Source organism: Microtus oregoni, unplaced genomic scaffold (genome assembly GCF_018167655.1).
Source record: "Microtus oregoni isolate MIOR12 unplaced genomic scaffold, Mior012 000046F_ref0000063, whole genome shotgun sequence".
Classification (NCBI taxonomy): Eukaryota; Metazoa; Chordata; class Mammalia; order Rodentia; family Cricetidae; genus Microtus; species Microtus oregoni.
This window is the reverse complement of record NW_024543220.1, coordinates 15,871,444-15,895,274: the sequence shown is the minus strand read 5'-3', so window position 1 is coordinate 15,895,274 and position 23,831 is coordinate 15,871,444. Positions and strand designations below refer to the sequence as shown.

General features: G+C 44.8%; 1 protein-coding gene across 2 annotated transcripts in view; it reads right to left on the bottom strand.

Annotated features, from left to right (window-relative positions):
* The window catches only part of Dnah8 (dynein axonemal heavy chain 8), a 240,644-nt gene that overhangs the window by 93,390 nt on the left and 123,423 nt on the right, over positions 1-23,831 (bottom strand). For both annotated transcript variants that reach the window (XM_041634704.1, XM_041634705.1), the window contains 10 exons: positions 22,627-22,790; positions 21,228-21,420; positions 19,735-19,857; positions 16,640-16,770; positions 12,704-12,857; positions 10,362-10,526; positions 8,581-8,807; positions 6,697-6,815; positions 5,216-5,319; positions 3,770-3,946 (listed from right to left, as the gene is read on the bottom strand). In XM_041634704.1, the coding sequence (XP_041490638.1) occupies positions 3,770-3,946; positions 5,216-5,319; positions 6,697-6,815; positions 8,581-8,807; positions 10,362-10,526; positions 12,704-12,857; positions 16,640-16,770; positions 19,735-19,857; positions 21,228-21,420; positions 22,627-22,790 (1,557 nt within the window). The remainder of the gene's footprint in view (positions 1-3,769; positions 3,947-5,215; positions 5,320-6,696; positions 6,816-8,580; positions 8,808-10,361; positions 10,527-12,703; positions 12,858-16,639; positions 16,771-19,734; positions 19,858-21,227; positions 21,421-22,626; positions 22,791-23,831) is intronic.

The window sequence follows — 23,831 nt, the reverse complement described above, 5'->3', positions numbered from 1 at the left end:
CTAACTGAATCAGCCCCAGGTTCAGTGAGAGACTCTGCCTCAAAAAATAAGGTGGGGAGTGGCGGAGTTAGACATCTGATGTCAAATTCTTCTCTCCGTACATACGTGCATGCAGATATGCATATACCTGTGCACATGTGTGTGCACACACAAATGTGTACATATGCATACAACACATACAAAAATGGAGAAAAGTGTTTTTAAAGAGAAAGGAGACAAAGTCCTGAATATCAGAAATCTTACTTTTAGTTTTCATTTTTTGGGCTGTCCTGTCTCTGGAAAGGGGAGAAACTCCATGGAAACCAGAAAAATTATTACAGCACATGGCTTATGAAAATATGCTGAGGACTGTGAGCTGGATTTAGATGAAGTCATTGCCTGGTGTGATGGTTTGAATGAAAATGGCCCCATAGGCTCATATGCATGAATACTGGGTCCCCAGTTGGTTTGAACAGTTTGGGAAGGATTCAGAGGTGTGGTCTCATTGAAGGTGTGGGGGGTGGGGGCTTTGAGGTTTCAAAAGACTCAGGGCATCCCCAATGTGCTCTCTGCCTCCTGTTTGGGGGCGGCTGTGTGAGATCTCAGCTGCTGCCACAGCTCCTACCACGAGACTTCGCTACACCATCACGAACACTAGCCCTCTGGGACTGCAAACCCAATTAAACTCTTTCTTTTATAAGTTGCGCTGGTCATGGTGTCTCCTCAGAGCAACAGAAAATGAACTCAGACACCTGACGTCCAAGATAAGGAAGACGAAGCGAGCCAGATCAATCAGCATCTTAAGATTCCTCCAGCTCAGTGTTCTCTTTCCTATGTCATTACATGACCCGTCAAGGGAGTGCGGGTATGACCTGGACACAGATCTAAGCGATTACTACGTATTCATCCATGTGACAGGTACAGGCGTTCTTCTATTCAAAGCAACAAGAGCAAACAAAAGTAGTCTTGCCTCCACAATCTCCCAAAGAAGGCACAGAAAAGACAACAGCTTCAAAGCAGGATCTCTGTCATGAAGGATAGGGCAATGGCAAAACACAGAAAAGCTCAGAAGAACTGGAAACCTGGAGGAGTGAGGGTTGGGCCCAGCTATGAAGAATGTCTGTGATTGGGCACAAAGGCTAGGGAAGACAGTCCTGGCAGGCGGAGGGGTCTAAGACATCTAGGTCCATCTAAAGGTAACAGGTCAAGATTATTCTAGAACTCTACAGGTGCTTCTGTGTGAGCAGGCCTACTGTGTGTAGGGACAGATTAACTAGGGCAAAGTTCAAAACTTAGGAGCCAGGCTGTTAGCAGCAGCAGAAGCAAGTAGACAAATAGATTGTAGATAAATGATAGATAGATAGATAGATAGATAGATAGATAGATAGATAGATATAGAAAAATAGATAGATAGATAGATGATAGATGATTGATAGATGAGATAGATGATTGATAGATGATATGATGAATAAATAGGTATAAATAATACACAGATAGATAACTAGATAAATAATAGACAGACAGAACACTATCAATGTGCCCACCAAATTTATTATTTCTAATGCCTACATGAAACTTCAAGAATCCACGAGGGATTATAACATCTATGGAGATCTATAAAGTTCAGTATATTGACTCCAGATAATGTGAATACAATTCGTGGTCATGAGACGGAAAGGTCAACCTCCTGCCTCCACAGCCATGCCCCTGTTGTATGCACTGTATATATGTGGTATATACATACAGTTGAAGCTGCTTGGTAGGCTGAGGCAGGAGGATGGCAGCAGGTCAGCCTGGGCATCATAGCAGGACCACTCCCTCCTTCTTTTAAAAGAAGAAAAGGGCCAGAACCTAGAAACAACTTAGATGCCCTTCAATGGAAGAATGGATGAAGAAAGTATGGAATATATACATATTAGAGTACTACTCAGCAGTAAAAAACAAGGACTTTGTGAATTTTGCATGCAAATGGATGGAAATAGAAAACACTATCCTGAGTGAGGTAAGCCAGACCCAAAAAGAGGAACATGGGATGTACTCACTCATATTTGGTTTCTAGCGATAAACAAAGGACATTGAGCCTATAATTAGTGATCCTAGGGAAGCTAAATAAGGAGAACCCAAAGAAAAACATATAGGCATCCTCCTGAATATTAACCTTCATCAGGCGATGAAAGGAGACAGAGACAGAGACAGAGACCCACATTGGAGCACCGGACAGAAATCTCATGGTCCAAATCAGGAGCAGAAGGAGAGAGAGCACGAGCAAGGAACTCGGGACTGCGAGGGGTGCACCCACACACTGAGAGAATGGGGATGTTCTATCGGGAACTCACCAAGGCCAGCTGGCCTAGGTCTGAAAAAGAATGGGATAAAACCGGACTCGCTGAACATAGCGGACAATGAGGACTACTGAGAACTCAAGATCAATGGCAATGGGTTTTTGATCCCACTGCATGTACTGGCTTTGTGGGAGCCTAGGCAGTTTGGATGCTCACCTTACTAGACCTGGATGGAAGTGGGTGGTCCTTGGACTTCCCACAGGGCAGGGAACCCTGATTGCTCTTTGGGCTGACGAGGGAGGGGTACTTGATTGGGGGAGGGGGAGGGAAATGGGAGGCGGGTGGCGGGAAAGAGACAGAAATCTTTAATAAATAAATAAATAAAATAAATAAATAAGATAAAAAATAAAAAAACACGTATTGAAAAAGAAAATTAATTATAATTATAGATTTCATTTTAAACTCGTCAAAATTGTATCTTTATAATTTTCTTCTTAATCTTAACCATAAATTCCATAGAAATGGCAAATAATGCAACAATTTCAGGTTCTTATACTTTTTAATCAATATTGCATGTTATTCTAAGAAACAATAAACATGGGTTTTGAATGAGAAAAAAATAAAAAATAAAAGAAGAAAAGGGAAAAGTGGGGGGGAGAAAGGAAGAAAGGGAGGAAAAGAGGGGAAAAGGGAAGGAGAGAGGGGGAAAGAGGAAGAGAGGGAGGGAAGATGGAAGCAAGGAAGGGAGGGAGGGAGGGAGGGAGGGAGGGAGGGAGGGAGGGAAAAGGTGCCCTCTTTCCTCCCAGCTGCAAACGCCCAGCTAGGAACTGTCTCCTTAGAGAAGTGAGAGCCACAAGAGGGCCTTAAAGAGGGAGTGTCTAGGATAAGGTTGTCTACGCAATCTGAATCCATAATGCTCTCAGGAGACATGTCCAACCTGAGGGTCCCCAGCCACGTGTCTCCCAGGACAGCTTTGAGTGCAGCCCAACATATCTGTAGATGACAGTGTTATATCTCAATGTCAAGAGATTGTACAATCCCAGGTTAGGCCCCTGCCCGCCAGCTCTGTTTCCTAGTTTCCAGAGAAAGCTGGTTCAGGAAAGCAAGCAACAGGCAACAAGAAACAAACACACAGTAAACCCTGCTGCCAAGGACATATGCCAACAGAGACAAGTCTCCAGATGAGGTTATGGACAGAGCTAAGCACGCCACTCCGCTTCCTGATTACAAAGTTCCAAGGTTAATTCCATGTAAAGAAACCAGCACCATGTGGTTGCTGGGAATTGAACTCAGGACCTTTGGAAGAACAGGCAATGCTCTTAACCACTGAGCCATGGTGGCTCACAACCATCTGTAATGAGGTCTGGTGCCCTCTTCTGACCTGCAGACATACACACAGAATATTGTATACATAATAAATAAATATAAGAATTTTTTTTTAAAAAAAAAAAAGAAGAAACCAGCACCAGTAGGATTTGTGGCAGCTGGGAGAAGGGGGTGGTGCTCACATTCAGGGCAGCCTCCGCTTCTTCCAGAGCAGGTTTGGCGGCCTCCAGTTTGCTCTCCGCCTTCACCTTCTCACTGTCAATTTCATCCACTATCTTCTGGGCTTTGTCTTTTACCTCCTGGACTTCATTTTTCACTTTGGCTGAAGCCTGGGCACTCACCGTGACTTCCGCCAGCACCTGGTAAAGAGAGGACACCAAACCCTTTAAAGTCAAATGTGTAGATGTGTGTCCAGGAGATACTTATGTAGTAGAGTGTAAGATAAGAATATAAGAGCAAAGCTCTCCATCTAAGTCACCTGTATTTTAATGTGTATTAAAAGGTACTTCAAGCGAGCTAGAGGGATGGCTCAGCTCTTTCAAAGAACCTCAATTCAGCTCCGACACACCCACATCAGGTGGCTCACAATCATCTGTAACTCCAGTTCCAGGAGACCAGATGCCCTCTTCTGGCCTCCATAGGAACTGCATGCATGTGAACACATACAGGCATGTATATACACATGATTAAAAATTAAATCTTTAAAAAATAGTTCTTCTAGGTGGTACCCTGTGACACACCATTTTCTGAGCTATCTTTGACCTTAAAAGTATATATAAGCCGGGCGGTGGTGGCGCACGCCTTTAATCCCAGCACTCAGGAGGCAGAGGCAGGCGGATCTCTGTGAGTTCGAGACCAGCCTGGTCTACAAGAGCTAGTTCCAGGACAGGCTCCAAAACCACAGAGAAACCCTGTCTTGAAAAAAAAAAAGTATATATAAACAAATGTTGCAAGGTTTCATAAAAATGGTATTTCCAGTCTAAGACCTTTTGGATAGTTAAAATAGTTCAAGTACAATGGAGCAAAATAAGAAGCCATATTGAGTCTCCTAGAATAATAATAAAAATAGCTAATATTTGTTGAGGGTCGGGCACAAGCTGGGACAATGCTTGCCTAAAGTGCCATTCAATTCAGCAACTGGCTACGGGTCCAAGCTCAAAGTGCCGCTTTCTAACTGACTCCCAGAAGACTTTGAAAGCAGTCTGGTTGGACACAAAGGAGCCACACAGGTGTCCCATCCCCTCAGGAGGGGGACTTTGGGTCGTTGTTCTTTCTTTACTCCACCAACTCCCTCTCTTAGCCTTTTACTTACTCAGAAAAAAAAAATTGATGAGCCTTGGCTCCTGTAAGAAATCAGCTGACAGTTCAAAAGAACATGCACAGACAGACGAGTGAGAGCAAAAGTTTAGGCGGAGAGAGAAAGAGAAGACTATTCTAGACCAGGCAGAAGATGTCTGACCACACCTACTTTGTTGGTTTAGGTCCTGTTTGTGCTAGTACAGTTTTGAAATAAAGATTTTTGTAAGTAATTTTAATCAATTTTTTGAGAATTACACACAACATAAAAATGCTTTTTAAACATGTGGAGACGTTTCTTGTTGGTGGGGCCAGGGTACGTGCAAACTCACTTCATCTGCTTTCACGGACGCCACGGCCAGTTCCTTCTCCTTCACGGCGAGATCCTGCGAGAGTTTGGCGACAGATTCGCTGGCCTCCATCAGCTTGTCGAGACCTTTACAAACACACGGGCAGGTCCTTGCCGGTTACGGCACAGCCTCACACCAGGTAAGTATTCACTACTGAGTACACACAGGGCAGGCACAGTGTGTGACAAACATCAAACAGAGCCTGGCTCATTATGGACAGAGATATACCTGTCTTTAAAAGGAGACCGACCACTTTTCTTACATGCCCAGCTTTTCTCGTGGGTTCTGGGGATCCGAACTCAGGTCCTCTCACTTGTACAGCAGACACTTTACCCACGGAGCCATCTTCCCAGCCCCCAGTTTTGTCTTGTTCCAGTTTTGCTTTTTCCCACAAGATGGCTTTTCCTGGCCAGCAGGGAGCACTCAGGGACTGTGACTCACACCTGGCACAGTGAGCCCATGGCTAAAAGAGCCATCAGTTGGTGTTAGACAAAGAAAGGGCCTGCGTTCACAAACAGACCTGGTGTTCTGCCAGGCCAAAGGGCATTTGCTAACAAGACCTACTTCTAATAATCAAATTAATATTTGTATTGAACAAACACTCAGAAGTTCAAGGTCATCCTGGACTATATATTGAGTCGGAGGTCAGTGTAGAATATAGGAGACACTATCTCAAAAATATCAAAACAACTATTAAAAAAATAGTATTTGGGGACTGACTGGGAGGATGACTCATAGGTTAAAAGTCTGCACTATTCTTGCAAAGAACCTAAGTTCATTCCCAGTATCCATGTAAGGTAGCTCACAAATTCCTGTACCCACTTCCAAGGGACTCAGTTCTCATATGCACCTGCACTCACACGCACACACACACACACACACACACACACACATATCCACACATACACAGCTACATGCACACATACACACACAGTCATATGCACACACACAGCCACATGCACACACAAAGCCACATACACACACAGCCACATGCACACAGCCAAGTACATACACACACAGTCATATGCACACACAGCCACATGCACACAGTCATATGCACACACACAGCCAAATGCACACACAAAGCCACATACACACACAGCCACATGCACACATACAGTCACATGCACACACACAGCCACATGCACACACAAAGACACATAAACACACACAGCCACATACACACACATGCACACACACACAGCCACATGCACACACAAAGACACATAAACACACACAGCCACATACACACACATGCACACACACACAGCCACATGCACACACAAAGACACATAAACACACACAGCCACATGCACACACAGCCATATACACATACACATAATTCTTAAAACATAAAAAAACAAAGAGTGTTTGATTTTCAAACGCAATGATATCCATCCAATAACATGTTGGGATCACCATCAAACAAACCCTAAAAGAGACAAAGCTGGCCATTCCCTTACCGATATTCATCCGCTCTGCTTGTTCATTGATGAACTTCACCTTTTCAGTGTAGATGTTTTTATAACCATTTATAAATGAGAGGTATGATTTGGGAGTCACATGGGCTCTTCGGCGATATCTGAAAACGGAATATAAAAATAGCCCCTCTTAGACACTCTACTGTCTTCCTGTGAAGTACCCCATCGCCACACCCACCATGAAAGCTATGAGCAGTACCTGACATTCCAGAGGGCCACGGGATCCTTGACCTGACTCTTGCCCTACTCGAGCTGGTGTTTCAGCGTATGGGAAGCTAGGGAAAGGATGCTGCATAACCCCATCAGGGTTTGTGAAGATTAAAGAAATTAGCATACATGAGCATGCTCTGTTAACAGGAAATTTCTGGACAGACCGGGGGAAAGGGGGGGGGGGAGTGGGGAGGATGGGACAGTGGGAGGGACAGCAGGGCTGACGCCAATGGGCTCTGCCACTCACTTTCACCTAGCCGCTGTTAGCTGCTCATTATAGACTAGCCTCTCCCCTGTCTAGCTGGGTTGGCCTTGAAGTCTGAACAGCCACATTGGACTCAGGGTTCAACTCACTGTGGGCTTTATGCTTCAGTCATCATAATCACCACAGAAATAAACAAAAGAGGTGATTTTACATCAGAAACTAAGGTCTGAATCTAGACTCTAAAATCTTACATTTCTGACTTACAGGCTCACCTTTTGGAGTTCTGGGGCTTTTAACATTTTCAGAGTTTCTTTGGTTTTTATCTTTTGTTTGTTTGTTTAGAACGAACAGACAGGTATGTAACTACCGCTAGAGCATTTTGTAAAAATGTTCACTTTGTAAAATCATTTTGTAGAAACCATTCTTCCTCTTAAGAGAACAGGAAAAGTTTGAAGGACATAGCTAAATTTTCAGAACTCAAGAAAGGCATTTGTGGCCGCGTGGAAAAATAAAAGGAAATGGTTGCTGCCGGGTGGTGACGCAGAAGAAACGACGTGTGCCTGATGTGAGGATTCGTGCCCGCTAACTCCAGAGTCTGTGAAACACCTAGAATTGGTTAAGAATGGTCTGGACATGGTCCTAGCAAACAGAAGGGGTTGGCATAAGCCAACACTCCAAGGCAAGCGCATCCCTCAGAAGTCCCAGTGTTACCCAGACTCTGCACAGAAGCAGGGAGCTCGATATCCCGGCGGCCCCTGCAGACCCTACTTTAGTCCTCGCTGGCATCCGTACCCATCTCAGCTCCCATACATTGTGGAGCAAGGAAACCTTACAGTATTTCTAAGCGCCGTGGCCAGCGTGCTCAGAAGGAGCACACCATGACTCTTCTTCCCAAGTGGTCCTCCTGCACCCAATTAAAGTCCTGTTTCATAATTAATCACCAGAATAGCTTTGATAAGACTCGGCTATGCAAATGCCAAGCCTAGAATGTTCCCTCAACATAAGGTAATAAAGAAACTTAAAAACAGTGTCCTTCTTTAATCAGAATAAATAATGCATTGGGATGAGAAGCTCATTTGAAACCGTTTATAAGGAATTATTTAGGTCATTTTCAAAACAAAATTAAGCAAATGAAACTGTGATTCATTAAGCATCTGCTACTTGGAGTCCTGGAGGGCACAGAGGTATTTAAAAGTATGGCCCCTGGTTAATTTTTAAATCTCGCTTATCTGGCATCTTTTCATTATTTAATTACTAGGAAATCAATGCAAGAAAGATGTGGTATGGCTGGGCCTGCACAACCAGGCTATGCAAAGGGTCTTCACATTTAATGCCTCTTTGGCGAGGACTTTGCGGCTCCAGTTCCAGCAGCTACAGATCTTATGAAAGAAACCTCGCTTCCCTTTGGAAAACAGTGCTCACAGCTGCCCGGCTTCTGTGAGCTCACGCACCTTTGGAAGTAATTCTCACAGCTCTCGGAAACCATGTCATGAAAGAGTCCCATGGTTTCGACAACCTGCCTCTTGGTCTCACTGGAGCAGACAATGTTATAATCGGCAAGGAAGTAGGAGGCTACGGCAATCAGAGCCTCCTTGGGCCAGCGGCTGAACCAGTCCATGGTGCAGCCAGAAATCAAGCCAGGGAACTTGAGGGACCGGGCCCGGAACTTCTCGCCAACCTGTGGAGAGCAAGGTCAGAAGACGTGAGAAACACAGAGCGAGGAAGGCAAGCTGGAGGGAGGGATAGAGTCACACCCTGGGCCAGCTGCGTGACGCTGAAGGTTAAATAACACCTTCTCAGACTGCAGCAGAACACCAAGTCAGTGTTTAGCTGGAGGAAGGCGCGGTGCCCTGGGAAAATGGCTACTGTATGGGGTTCAGATCCAGGAGCTACTACCTAAGAGGAAAGTGACAAACTGAGCTCTTGACACAAAGTCGGGGACGGGGGACGCCTGGACACTGGAGCAAGTACAAGTGTCTCGGGTGGAAAGATTTTTCTAAATGCTCCCTTTGGCTATCTATTGAAACGATGGACCCCAAGAAATGAGAATACCCCTGGACTCTCATTCTTGCTACCTGAAGGAAAAGGCTGAAGCTTGGAGCCAGTTAGAGGAGCTTGTCCACAGGAAGAGACCTCACACAATCCCGACAGTTTGTTGGACCACCCTGGAAGAGAGACTGGAGCCCAGACAATGACAGTGGGCAGGACCACACCTTAACAGGGCCACCCAGATCCTGCCTTCTATCTAAACTCAAACCTCAGGCAGGATCCGAAGATAGACTTGGGCAGTGAAGGAGCATGTCACTGGGCCTATTTGTCCTTCCTCCCAATGTGACCACATTGAATAAATTTAGTTTGTCTCTTTCATTGGCTCGTTGAGTACTGGTGGCCAAGGCTGGCCTCTGTGAGCTGCCCAGACCTTAGTCTCTGCCCCTAACAGGCATAGAAACACAGGCAGCTTAAGGAACAGCTGGTCCCTCTAGGGAAGCAGTTAGGGAGCTAAAGAGACTTCCTCCAAGTATCTGGGAAGCGCTGGATGTGGGAGTGGAGCTGGGTACATTTTACAAGGCAGGAGGAGAGAGGGAAACTCAACTGGGTACAGAGAAGAGTTCTGACAAGCGGGGCTGTCTCCACCCCCGAGAGCAATGCGACCCTCTGGGGCAGGGCAGAGCTCAGCAGTAAAACATCCCATGAGGACGTAAATGTCCTACACGTATGCTTCTAGCAGTGTTGCCCAGCAAGGTAGCCACTGACTACACGTGGCCAGGAAACACTGGAAATGGGGCTGCCAGGTCCCAGGAACCAGATTTTTATTTTACATAATTTCAACTAACTAAAATTTAAGAAGCCACATGGGACAAATGACTGCCAGACTGGTAAGCACAGTGAGCTAGACATACTCCAAGTCGGAAAATCCGTCAAGAATGGTCCAGATGTTACATCCATACTGGAGATATAGATGGGTGAGACTGTGTCATTAAATTCTTCATGATTCAAATAATATATGTCTCTTGTCAGCTTGGGAACTGTTAAACTATACAGCAGCCTCAAATAATTCATATATTCTTCCATGGCTTACACTGGTGATGAGATTTGAGTCCAGGGAGCATGGTATTAGGGAAGAAATCATTTTAGTTTCATGAAAGAAAGGTTTGTGTTTGACCAAACAGCTATTCAGAGAAGGTCTCCTGTTAGATGCATGATTCCGCCTACATAAAGAACAAAGACTCACCGGGGAAAAGCAGAGAACAACATGCAAATTCTTCCTGGACCTGGTGATGAAGTATTCATACAGGTTGTCAAAGGTGGGAGGGTGGCGAGGCAGCTCCCTCTTCATCACCGATACCAGGCCTTGGGTGATTTCATCCATCTCGTCTCGGGCAAACAAATTGGAGATCTTTGAGGGACAGGCATGAAAGTGAGGAAGTGATGTGCAATTTAAATAATTAATAATTTCCCACTGCTGTGAGTCTGGTTAGCCACCCTCCCTTTGTTCCCCCTCCTTCTCTCTCTCTCTCTCCCTCTCTTATGCTCTCTCTGTCGCGCATATGCACACACACACACACACACACACACACACACACACACATCACCATCCCCACCACCACCAGCAAGACTCCCTTCCTGCTGCTCCTCAGCCACATGCCAAGTTTGCCAGACATTATCAAGAGCATGACTCTTTTATTGAGTACAGTAATCAACAGCAATTCACAGTGCACCCCCTCCCTGTTAAGAAGCTGTCACTCTAAGAATGCCCCCCCCCCCTTCACTCCTCCAATCAATGCTCTCAAGTATCCAGTGGCTGACAGGTCTTCTCAACTCTACTCCTAAGACATGTTACTTAGCCCCGGTCCCATCAAGCGCCAGCGATCACCCGTGTGCTAGCCAGAGTCAACAGCCGCAGACCTGCCCTTACCAAGGGAGCGCTTTGGGGGCTTCCCATTGGCTGGGATCTGGGAACATGGCTCTGGGGCTAACTCTTCCCTTACTAATTGACAAGGTGTTTCCCCTGAGCTTAATCAGGCAAACACTGCCGATACATGGTCAAGGCTGTGTTTCTCCTAGGAGTCCAGAGCTTTGGCAGCTGTGGACAGCTCTAACAAGATCTTGCGACTTGGAATCCCACACAGGCTTCCCTGAGCCTGTAAACAGCATGAGGTACACACGTCAGCATCTCTTTCTGGAGGGAAGGCAGGTTTTATATGGACCCTCAGGGAAAGCACAGGACACCTGGACATCGGTTCCCCAAGGCTACCTGTGGTGTGTGTGTGTGTGTGTGTGTGTGTGTGTATTGCCATGTGGGGGATGTACATTATGTGTGCTGGTGTGTATGAACACGCATGTGGAGGACAGAGGATAGTCTCAGTGTCTTTCTTCAGCACCATCCACCTTGACTCTTGTGACATGATCTCTCTCTCTGACTTAGAACTCACAAAGTAGGCTACGCTGGCAGGCCAGGGAGCCCAGGAATCCACAGAGATTTACCTCTCCAGCAGTGGAATTCCAAGAACTTACCACCATGCATGGCTTTTATTATTATTTATTATTATTATTATAAAATATGGGTTCTAGGGATCAACCTCAAGCAAGCACTTTACTGACCAAACCGTCTCCACAGTCCAGAAAGTCTCCCACTTATGACCCAGCTGGGCACCCTCACTATAAATCTCAGCCATTAGTACAGCTATGTGTTGAGTGCTGGCGACCTTCTTATGAAGTACAAAAGGTGGGTGGCCATGGGAAACAGGAAAGCAAGGCCCACCCCACCTGCTTCCAGGAAACAAATTCATTCAACCATTCTACACTCCCAACTGGCAAATAGGTGGAGTGGTAAAATAAGGCATAGGACCAGGCTGAAGGTAAAAATTAGGCCAGAACTGTGTTTAAGATGGAATAAATAAAGCATAATATATATACATGAAGGTAGGCAGCCTTCATTTCACACAAATACAAAAATAAAATTAAATAACCTACTACATCGTGTGTGCCTAAATCTCATTTCTCAAGTCAAGAATGTATGCAAAACAACCCCACTTTTGTAAAGTTCCTGTTCTTCCTGCACAAATGAGATTTGGATTTAGGGGCTGGGGAGATGGTTCAGCTGATAAAGCGCTTGCCTTGCCAGCATGAATACTTCAATTCCGTCTCCAGAATCCACATTTTAAAAACTAACAAAAGCCAGGTGTGACATAATCCAGGTACTGGGGCCCTGAGTTTAAGCCCCAGCACCTACATAAAAAGCCATGCATAGAAAAACAAGCAAACAAAACAAAAGGTCATGCACAGTGGTGCAGTGTTTGCAGTCCCAGCACTGGGGAGATGGAGTCCAGCAGTTCCCAGGGCTCACTGGCCAGCCAGGGTCCCATGCACACCAGCCCAAAACAAACAAGGCAAAGAGAGGTGGGTGGTGAGTGAGCACAGTGAGAGCCACGGAAGTCTTGGACGTTCCACATGCAAATTCACACGTGTGCACTTGTATCCACATACATACAGCTAGATGTGGGCGCACACACATCCACACACGCACGCACATCCACACTTTCTCACTGGGAGCTGCCCCTCTCTGAGACCCACCTCCCCCGAGGACAGCAAGTTATTAAGGTATTCCAGGAAGGCCTCGTCTTTTATCTCATTGTCCGTGAAGATGAAGGTGATGCCCTTGCCTTCGGCTCCGGCAACTTTGTACAAGTTCTTTAAGTCTTCTATCAGATTGCTCACATTGTAGGACCTAGAAGAGAGGCAGCAGGTGGTTTTTCAGAGATGTGAGAAGCTGGAGAGATGGCTCAGCAGTGAGGCGTGCTCGCTGCTCTAGCAGAGGACCCGAGTTTGGTTCCCAGCTCCCACACTGAGTAGCTCAAAAGTGCTTGTAGCTCCTGTCCCAGGGGACCTGGTATCCTCTTCTGGTCTCTGCAGACACTGCACACACATCTTGAGCATACAGACGAGCAGGCACACACAAACACATAAACTTAAAAGTAACCCATTAACATATATAATCACAGTTTTTCGCAAGGCGCAGTAATAAACCACAATAATTAGAGCAAAACTGCACTGGCTCCAACACACACTGAGTAATGGTGTCTGCCGGAAAAAAAAACAGGGAGTAGAGATAAAGAACTACATGTTACCATTCAAAATAAGTATGTCTCAAGAACAGAGACGTGGAGCATTTAACGGAGGTGACCTGGAAATAATAATGGGACAAGAAAATGAGCATGAACACTATCCAGCCATCCGAGTCAGCAGATACTGTCCAAGGGAATATACACCTAACACCTAAAACTAATCTGAAATCTGGACGACTTTGGTTTTGGGGGTGGGGAAGTCACACAAATTATGAATAAAATCAGTGACAAATTATATATTGCAGTCATGTGCACAGCTCACTAAGTGGCTAGATACAGGGAGCGCCTACAGATACATTATGTCATTTGGCCTAAGTAACTGAAATACTGTAGAGAGCGGGCTACTGGTTGTGAAGAGGGGGTTTCTTCTATCCACCTGTTTCCTGGTGGACCTAAGTGTCACCGGGATCACAGATTCAGACACAGGCAGGAATCTGGCTCAAAACCAACAAGGGAAGAAGTACTGGAGGCTGGAGTCTCTACCAGCTGGAAGAAGTGCACGGCCCACTCAAGGACAGAACCATGGCTTAGCCAGCCACCGGAAGGCAGACTCTGTGATTCCATTCTAGGAGAAAGCCCTGGCTTAGCCAGCCACCGGAAGGCAGACTCTGACATCAGCTTTTCCAGTTATCTCAAGAGAAGTCAGCAGTCTATCTTTTAAAATGTTAAAACCTCCCAATTTTTAACTAATTTCTATGAACACATTTTAGCTAATTTCTATTTAACATAGTTTGTGCTATCTAATTACATATTGAGAATTTCATACATGAGGACTGTATTCACATCATTTCACCTCTCTCTCTGCTCGCCCCCCTCCTCCCACATCCTTCCTCATGCTCTCTCAATTTTTTTTGTAAGTGGAGACTGTACCTTTGTTTCCTGGCTGCCCAGGTCCAGATGATCATGCAGAAACTATATTAATTACAACACTGTTTGGGATTCCCCTCTGTATGCTGTGAAAATGTTTTATTACCATTGGTTAATAAAGAAGCTGCTTTGGCCTATGGCAGGGCAGAATAGAGCAAAACAGGAAAAGAAAACTGAATGCAGGGAGAAAGAAGGCAGAGTCAGAGAGACGCCAAGTGGCTGCCAAAGGAGATAGATGCCAGAACATTATGGGTAAGCCACAGCCTCATGGTGATACAGATTAATAGAAATGGGTTAATTTAAGATGAAAGAGCTAGATAGGAATACACCTAAGCTATTGGTCATACAGTGTTGTATTTAATATAGTTTCTGTGTGATTTATTCAGGTCCGGGCAGCCAGGAAATGAACAAGCAGTTTCTGTTTACAAATGGTGCCCACTATCTGGCATGTATCCACATAAGACCTAAAACATATTTAAAAAAAAAAAAAAAGAGGACTTCTAAACTCACAAAAACGGGAGCCAAGTACAGTTTTTTGTAGCCCCAGATTTTCAAACAGGCTCTTTTTGCTGGTGGTGAGCAGAGGCATGGCTCCTTTAGAAGGCTTCCTGTCTTAGCCTTAGCAACAAAAACCGTGAGGCTTCTTTAAGAGAAGGCTTCCTGATTCATACTGGTTGCACAAATGGCTCTGGCTCTTTTGGGAGGCCCTGCTATGAAGCACTTAAATGGGGTTTGTGAGCGGAGTGCTACAAGTTGCTTAATGGTGACATAGACATGCTGCATCCCTGGAGCTGGGGTTGTGAGCACAGCTCATAGAAGCTGGTGGTGAAGATACCTCTGCCATATGGGATGAGCCAGAGCCAACAGGCAAAGCCTCAGCCTTCATCCTAGCCACGCAGCTTAGCATTTTAAGAAGAGCTTCTGGTCAGAAAAGGATTACAGATATGCAATAAAGACAGATTCAGGAAAAAATAAACCTTTGAATGGGTCATAGTATGTTTTAAAAAATGCACGTAGACTTAAGGAAAAAAGAAAATGGGTATAGGCATTTAAGAAAGAATAGTTTTAAAAATAAAACAAAGTCTTTAAAGAGACAGTAAAAGTAATATAAAAATGCCACATAAAGATGGAAAATATACAGAGAGTCTGGATTGTGTATACTATTTTTTTTTAATTGTTTGACTGTTAATGAGTTAACTGCAGAAAGACATTTGATACTGAGGGCTGCTAAGCTAAACCAACATATATATATATATATATATATATATATATATATATATATATATATATATATATATATTTAAAGGTTTCTTGACTTCAAAATTTGAGTCTAAGGATTTGTTACTTTGGAAAAGAGGTTCTGCTTTTGTTTCTACAGAAGATGAGAATCTATGGATTCCTTCCAGGCTGATGTGGTTTGATGGAACAAAACCCCCCCAAAGGTCTCCAGGAACCCAGAAAATACTGCACCCAATAAATAATAGGAAGTAGTTTGGAGAAAACAATGCCCAAATTCCCAAAATTATTGTTTATGAATGTTTTTTTCATTTTAAAAGGGTTGATTATAAACGGCTAATATTCACAATCAATCTCTAAAGAAAAACAAGGCTATAAGATATAGAAATGAATTTTTGGCATTGGTATGGATCATGGTCTACTTGATACAAATTTAAGATTGATTTTATTACACTGTGTATATATGTATTTCTGCTCTTGCTTAAGGTATTGTGTTTGTGCAGCTCATTTAAAAACATAATATATAATTAAAATTACAGATTAATAGAAAGTAATTTATAATAGTCAAACGGTAGTCATGTTAGTTAGGTTTTCTAGACATACAGAGATATATTTCAGTTAGATAATCTTCAATACTTCAAAGATACACAGAATATGGCATTTAAGAGTTTTAAACATTTAGACTTTTCTCAACAGTAAGACATGTCTACCCTGGTCACACCAATTACTTCAGAGAGGTTGATGGGTGTTGAAGAAACGTGTTATGGAATTTGCCTTCAATGTAGCAAGATTAGCTATTTGGGCAAAAACCAAATCTCTCTGTGGCCATTGATCGCCTGTAGCTCTTCATCTCTGGGTAGGGTCTGACGAATATCTCCCACCCACATTGGCATGTCGACTGGTGCTGTCATGGAGGTCTTAGCCTGTTGGTGTACTACTTACCCATAATCTGTGTAAATCTTCTTATATATGAGATTTTACTTAGAAATAGAGGGCCAGAAAGATGGCTCAGTGGGTAAGAGTACCTGCTATCAAACCCGATGACCTGAATCCAATCCCTCAGGACCCACATGGTGGGAGAAGAAAACAGGCACCTGAATGCTTTGGCATGCCCACATTTATACACACACACACACACACACACACACACACACACACACACACAGTAAGTAACACGTATTCAAAAAAGAAATGAGGTAAAGCGATACACCAAAGCTTTCGGTTTCTTAACATAAACATTTAACTACGGGATAACACGCCATTAAGTTTCATCCCATCTCACCTGGTTAATGTTATCTGAAATATTTGATAACCAGCAATAAAAGACGCCAACCTCGAAAGGCTCTGCTTTCCTGAACCACCGACACCCACCAGCAGTGCGTTCCCACAGGAAGTTCGGATTATTCGAGAGATCTATTGTTTGAAATAAGAGTTTATCAGGAAAAATGGGTGCAAATGTCTACATTTTCTTGCACTAACAGGGTCAAAGTCTGACACGTGTTTCCAGACTACTTTAGACTCATTCTTAATAATGCTATGTCTTGGCTTTTGTTATTGTTTTAACATGCCATATTGTTTTATTTAACTCAGTTTCTTTCGTCAATTTGTGTGTTCATTCACATGTATGTCACATCTGTGTATGTGTGTGTCACATGTGTGTGTCGAGGGGGTGCCTCCAGAGGTCAGAGGAGGGTGCTGGATGACAATGAGCCACCCAACATGGCTGCTGGGAGCTAAACTCAGGTCCTGTGCAAAAGCAGCGAGTATGCTTAGCTGCTAAGCTGGCTCTCCAGCCTGTTCAGTTTCCTTTGCCCACCTGTAGCTGCATCATAAAAATAAAAAAAAAAAAAAAGTAGGTTTTACTCTCTCCTGTTTCCTAACTGTTCTGTGTGCTTACGTGCATGTACCATTGCTTTTATTTTTTAAATTTATTTTGTTTACTTGTGAGTATGTGTGGGAAGGGGCACGTGTTGTACAGGTACCCAAGGAGGCCAGAAGAGGATATCAGATCTGCTGGAGCTGGAGTTGCAGGCAGTTGAGAGCTAACCAATGCGGGTCATAAAAACCAAACACCAGTCCTCTGGAAGGGCAGCAAGAGCTTTAACCTCTGAGCCGTCTCTCAAGCCCTCGTTTAATTTCTTTAAGACTTTGTGGATGTTAAGGATACACAAAGTGTAAGAAAGGGTTAAAGCTGGTTGTGTACTGTCTGCCGTCTGTTACAAGGAATCATACAGACACGGATGGACAAGGAATACTGCCATCTCTCTTCACAAAGTATCAAACTTCTGTGATTAGCAAGAGTAAAGGGGATACTTTTACAGAAAGCCTGTGGGGGCTACCCTCCCACCTGGTGTGGCTTCTCTGTGACAGATTCCTGCAGTTCAGATGAAAGGCAAATGGGGGCTCAGAGCTTATGCTGGCCATGTGAAGACACCGCAAAAAAGGCCGTCTTTTAGTCTTTTATGCTAACGCCACCAACTAGGAAGAATGCAGGTGGCTCATTGAATCCTTTAGTATCCATAAAGGTATCTATTTTTAAGAGATTTTACTTATTTTGTTTTATGTCATGTTTTGTCTGAGTGCCTGTCTGTGTACTGCATGTATGCAGTGCCCAAAGAGGCCAGAAGAAGCGACAGGCCCTCGGGACTGGAGCTAGAGACCGTCAAAATACTGTGTGGGTGCAGGGAACCAAACCTGGCTCCTATGGAAGAGCTCCCAGTGATTCTAACCTCTGAGCCATCTCTCCAGCCCCTTTAAAAGTTACTGGTTTTTTTTTTTTAAAAACATGATACATCTGATGACACTTTGGTTACACATGGATTACGTCACATTTTACACCTAGGTGAGGGTCTCAAGGCCTCCGAGTCCTTACCATGGTAGGAGTTTAGTAACTAATGAGTTAGATGTGTCATGTGCAAACCTTGAGACACTAAAGAATTTCACTAACTTTGAGACTGTATCCATGCATGACATCATCACTGTTAGGAAGAATTTCTCTTCCATCATCCAATCACATAAGGGAATAACCTGTCTGGCAGCTTTTCATCGATGGATCACACCATGCTACCTCTAAATATTTGGTTGAAAGCGTCACCTCAGCCCCTAACATCCTTATCCAAAAGTCTGGAATGTTTGGCTGGTGGCTTCACTCCAGCCCCTGGCATTCATTTTGGAATGTTGGGTAGAAAGTTCCATTTCAAGCCCCTTCCCCTGGGGGTTGCTTCAGTTCAAACTCCACCTCCAAGAAAGCCCATCAAACGGTGACCCCTCCCCAGGGAGAGTCAAGACCACTCCCACAGGCTATTTAAACTGCCCCCCAGAACAAACACGTGGTCTTTCTGACCCTCCTTTACCCTCTCCGCGGTTACCAGTCTTCCTCCCCAGGGGGCTGAAGGGCCACCCCAGAGCCTGGCATCCATTAAACCTGGGCATTTTCCTAATTTGGTTTGATTTGGATTACTGCATTGGTGGAGAGGTTTGTCAGGCCAGAAAAACTTAACAAATAGCTCTTTTTCTCCGTCAGTCCAACGGGCCTTTCTTTCCCCTCCCTGTCAGTTTGTCCCCAGTCTGTTCTCCAGCCAGAATGCTGACATTTTTTCAAAGTGTCTTTTCATCCCTGGGCAACAAGATTCCCACAAAAGGGCTGTGGAGATTGCTCAGCAGATAAGCGTCTTTGCTATGTGCCTGGCAGTGGTGGTGCATGCCTTTAATCCCAACACTTAGGGGGCAGAGACAGCCTGTGAGTTCAAGGCCAGCCTGATCTACAGAGTGAGTTCCAGGACAGCCAGGGCTACACAGAGAAACCCTGGAGAGAGAGAGAGAGAGAGAGAGAGAGAGAGAGGGAGATCTTGCTGTGCAATCATGGGGACCAGAGTTCAAATCCCAGCACCCATGTAAAAAGCCAGGAATGATCATACACCCCTGGCATTATGAGGGGCAGAGGCAGGAGGGTCACCAGAGATGGTTGGTTGCCAGAGATCCAGTTTCAACAAGAGCTCCTCTGCCAAGGGAATAACGTGGAGAATGACAGACATCTCCCGGGCCTCTTGTGAGCATGGGCACACATGCCTGCACACGCAATAATTAAGCAGAACTCCAAGAAAGAGCATTTCTTCACGGGCTGCTGGGGCTTCCTCTGAGAGTGGAGAGCACTCAGAATCGGAATGCCACGGGTTCTGGGCACGAAATCCATCTGCCCTTGGAAAACACATGGAAGTGGGCTCTTAATAATTCACCGTTTTCAGAAACAGGGAGCTGGTTCAACCATGGCTGCTCTCTCTCCTCGGTGCTGCCCGGTAGGACGGATGCTCTCACCGCACATCTACCTAAGAACCTAAGTTAACAACATCCACCTCTCCCAGGAAGCGTCAACACGACCTTAATGAGGTGAGTCATTGCATCTTTAAAAAACACCAGGTCGAGAGATGTGCCTCTGATGATCTCGTTGAACTGCCTCTGGTAGAACTGGAGTTTCTCACACAGAAATTCGAAGGTTGGCACCTATAAGAGAGGAAAAATAATTTGTAAGGTCCAAATTTTTGTGATGTAGCAAGTATTTTTTTTTTCTGTTTTTAGTCTGTGTTTTCGTAGTTTAGCTTTTTGAAAATATACAGAAATTTTACGTTTTCTATTTTTAGTCTCTGTTTTCATAGTTTAGCTTTTCGAAAATACACAGACATTTTATGTTGTTTATGTGACCAAATCCACAAGTTTGTTGCCCTGGAGCAAAGCCTTGCCTACTGTACTTTACGTTATTCTTTTGCTCAGCCTGCTCTTTATAATTGCGCTGTCATGTGATCTTCTCCCCTCCCCCAAATGCATTTGAAATCTTGGTTTTGTTTCATTAAAGCTACCTCTCTTTTTTTTTTTTTTTTTTTTTTTTTTGATTTTTCGAGACAGGGTTTCTCTGTAGCTTTTTGGTTCCTGTCCTGGAACTAGCTCTTGGAGACCAGGCTGGTCTCGAACTCACAGAGATCCGCCTGCCTCTGCCTCCCGAGTGCTGGGATTAAAGGCGTGCGCCACCACCGCCCGGCTAAATCTACCTCTTTTTGCTTATTTTATGTTCATGGGTACGCGTGTTCCTGAATGAGCTTTTGCAAACTGTCTGTCTCCAGAGCCCTTTGAGCCAGAGGTGTCAGACACCCTGGTCCTGGAACAGCACAGGGCTGTGAGCCGCCATGTGGGTGCTGGGAACTGAACCCAGGCCCTCTGCAAGAGCACTCAGTGCTTTCAGCTGCTGAGCCGTCTCTCCAGTGCCCAATCTATTAATATAGGAAGACGGTATTTAATCAATATTTAATTCACTGAAGTTGTATCACATCAATTCCTCAATGCTTTATCGAGGGACCGAGGCTGTTGGACAACTCACTTTCAAGGTGACATTTTCTGACTTGGGACTGTTGGCAAAGGCTGGCCAAACTTCCTTAACGGCTAAACTAGCAGCTATTTCAGCTTGGTGATCCTTAGCATTTCTACGGCCATTACTCCACTCTGCTCTTGCAAGGCAACCACAGACAAAATATAAACAAGTGTACATTACTATGTTTCAATAAAACTTTATCTAAGAACTTTAACATTTGAATTCCATATAATTTACAATGTTTATCCTTACCTATCTATCCATCCATCCATCTGTATTTACATATCTCTCGATTTGAAACCCATTTTGAGGATATTTAGTGCTGCCTGTGTGTGCACGGGTGTTGGACCATCTCCTAAAACATAGGTAGCCTCTCAAGGCCTTGAAGGAAAGTGACTCTAGCCATCAACTGTCAATGGCCCCTTAGCTGACACAAGACATGACATCGTCATCCATCCACGCTGAGAAATAAAATGTTTCCTGAAAACCTCAAAGACATAAAAATAAGTACCAGTTCGTAGATTTTGGGCACTTCAAACATGGTGTCTTCAGGTTCGTCCCCCGTGGGTTCGGGCATGTCCCGGAGGAAATCCACAAAGTATGGTTCGGGGAGAATATTTGACGCAACCTCAGGGCTGATGTTCTCTTCGACAGCCCGAATGAGCTGCAAATTGAACCACTGTTCGTCTTCAGGGGTTATAAACCTGAAAGGACAGGGCAGTGAAAAGAAGACAGAAGAGAGAGGCGACCTCTCTACCCAACCCTGCACCTTCCTGCCTCACGACAGGAAACACTATGCCCTCCATTCAGAGAAGGGCACAGCCCTGTGGCTTAGGTGAAGTCAACAGGTCCCTGTGACTTGCAGGGCAGTGAGGGGCAGGCACGTGACCCTCACCGCGTCAGACCTGCAGTGCCACAGAGGGAAGACAGAGGGGCTGGCATAGGAAGACTCCACCTATGTGCCAGAATGTCATGGCTCCCACTCTAACCTCAGGAGCCTGGTGGCTTCACAGACAAACCACAGTGAAGGAAACTGCATCTCAGAGAGATGACTGAACTTTAACAGGGTGACACGAGACTCCAGCCAGGCAATGATTACAGATTTTAGAAAATACACAGCTGAAACTCACTGCTAAATTGTATCAGCTCTCAATGGTGAGGTGGGCCAGCAGGAGGAGCTATTACAGCAGCGTGGGGTGAACTGACAGAGCAGTGTCTTAAATAGATTGGCAAGTGGGAAACAGCATTAATACTGTTCAAGCTTCTTTGAAAATTGGTGCACAGAGGCTGGAGACATGGCTTAGCTGTTAAGGGCCCTGGCTGCTCTTCCAGAGGTCCTGAGTTCAATTCCCAGCAACCACATGGTAGCTCACAACCATCTGTAATAAGACCTGGTGCCCTCTTCTGGCCTTCAGGCATACATGCAGACAGAACACTGTATATACAATCAATAAATGAATCGAGAGAGAGAGAGAGAGAGAGAGAGAGAGAGAGAGAGAGAAGAAAACTGGCACACAGGCCAAGGAGATGGCTCAGTGGACAAAGTGCTGCCGCACAAGCATAAAGCCCTGAGTGTGGATAGCCAAGGTCATTGTAAAAGCCAGGAGCAGCCGCATGCCCCTTGTCACTCTAGCTGTAGGAAGGCAGAGGCGGGAGGAGCCTTGGCGCTCTCTGGCACATCAGCCTAGCTGAATTAGTGAGCTCTGGATTCAGTGAGAGATTGCGGCACAAAAAAAAACTGGAGAAGAGTTGAAAAAGATACCAGGCACATGCACACATGCATGTGTGTGCGCACGCACAATCTGAGACAATAATCCATACTCCACGGATCTGAGAAGGTAACGCAAGTGTTAATCTAGGCATTTAGCTTCTCCGGCCACGTGTGTAAACCTCAGGGCTGCAGTGCACACCTGTCTGCGATCACTCTGTTACACTCGTGCTTGAAGAGGGACATGAGGGTGGGGATTGAGTCACACTCTTCGGCTTTTATGGTTAGCATCCCTTGCCAAATTCTCGAAAGATCGCGAAGGTTAAAGATGTAATGAAATTTCGAGGGCGTCGGCAGCATCTTCACCTGGAGATGAGAAACGAGGTTAATACTCTCAGTTTGATTCTCAGATAAAAATTAAGCATAGAAATGTCTTTTTGACTATTCTATCTTATACACCCTATTTTTAATATTTTCCTTCACCTCAATTTTTTTATGTGTTTTGTTTGCATGTGTATGTCTGTGCGCCACAGGGGTGCAGTGCCCAGAGACACCAGAAGAGGGCATCAGACCCCAGGAAGGCCACAAGAGCAGTCGGTGCTCTCAGCCATCTCTCCAGCCCCCGTCACATATCCTATTTGAGATAGGACCTGGAGGGTAAAGAAACCAAAACCAAGTTCATGTTTTCATCATAGCATCGATGTCAGAAAAAAATAAATTCCTAAATAAGTAACACAAAAAATTTTAAAGCCAGGAACCCTTAAAACAGGGTAGATTCAAGAAAAATGTAAATACATGTCCATTTCTTTTACATTTTCCAGTTTTGTGGCATACGCGCTTTTGTAGTAAGATCTAATGATTCTTTGAATTTCCTCTGTGTCTGTGGTTATGTCCCCCTTTTCATTTCTGATCATATTAATTTGCATATTCTCTCTCTGCCGTTTGATTAGTTTGGATAGGGGTTTATCAATCTTGTTGATTTTCTCCAGGAAACAGCTTTTTGTTTCATTGATTCTTTGGATTGTTTTCTGTGTTTCTATTTTGTTGATTTCTGCCCTCAGTTTGATTATTTCCAGTCTTCTACTCCTCCTAGGTGAGTCTGCTTCTTTTTTTTCTAGAGCTTTCTGACTGCTCTTCAGACTGGAGAGGGAGGAGGAGAGGAGTGGGGGGAGGGGGAGAGGAGTGGGGGGAGGGGGAGAGGAGTTGGGGGAGGGGGAGAGGAGTGGGGGGAGGAGGAGAGGAGTAGGGGGAGGGGGAGAGGAGTAGGGGAGGGGGAGAGGAGTAGGGGAGGGGGAGAGGAGTGGCAGGCTGGGAGGAGGCGGAATTTTTTTTCAATAAAATAAATAAAAAATTAAAAAAAAAAGAAAAATGTAAAGAGAGAGACAGCCTCCAACTCCTGGCGTGCTA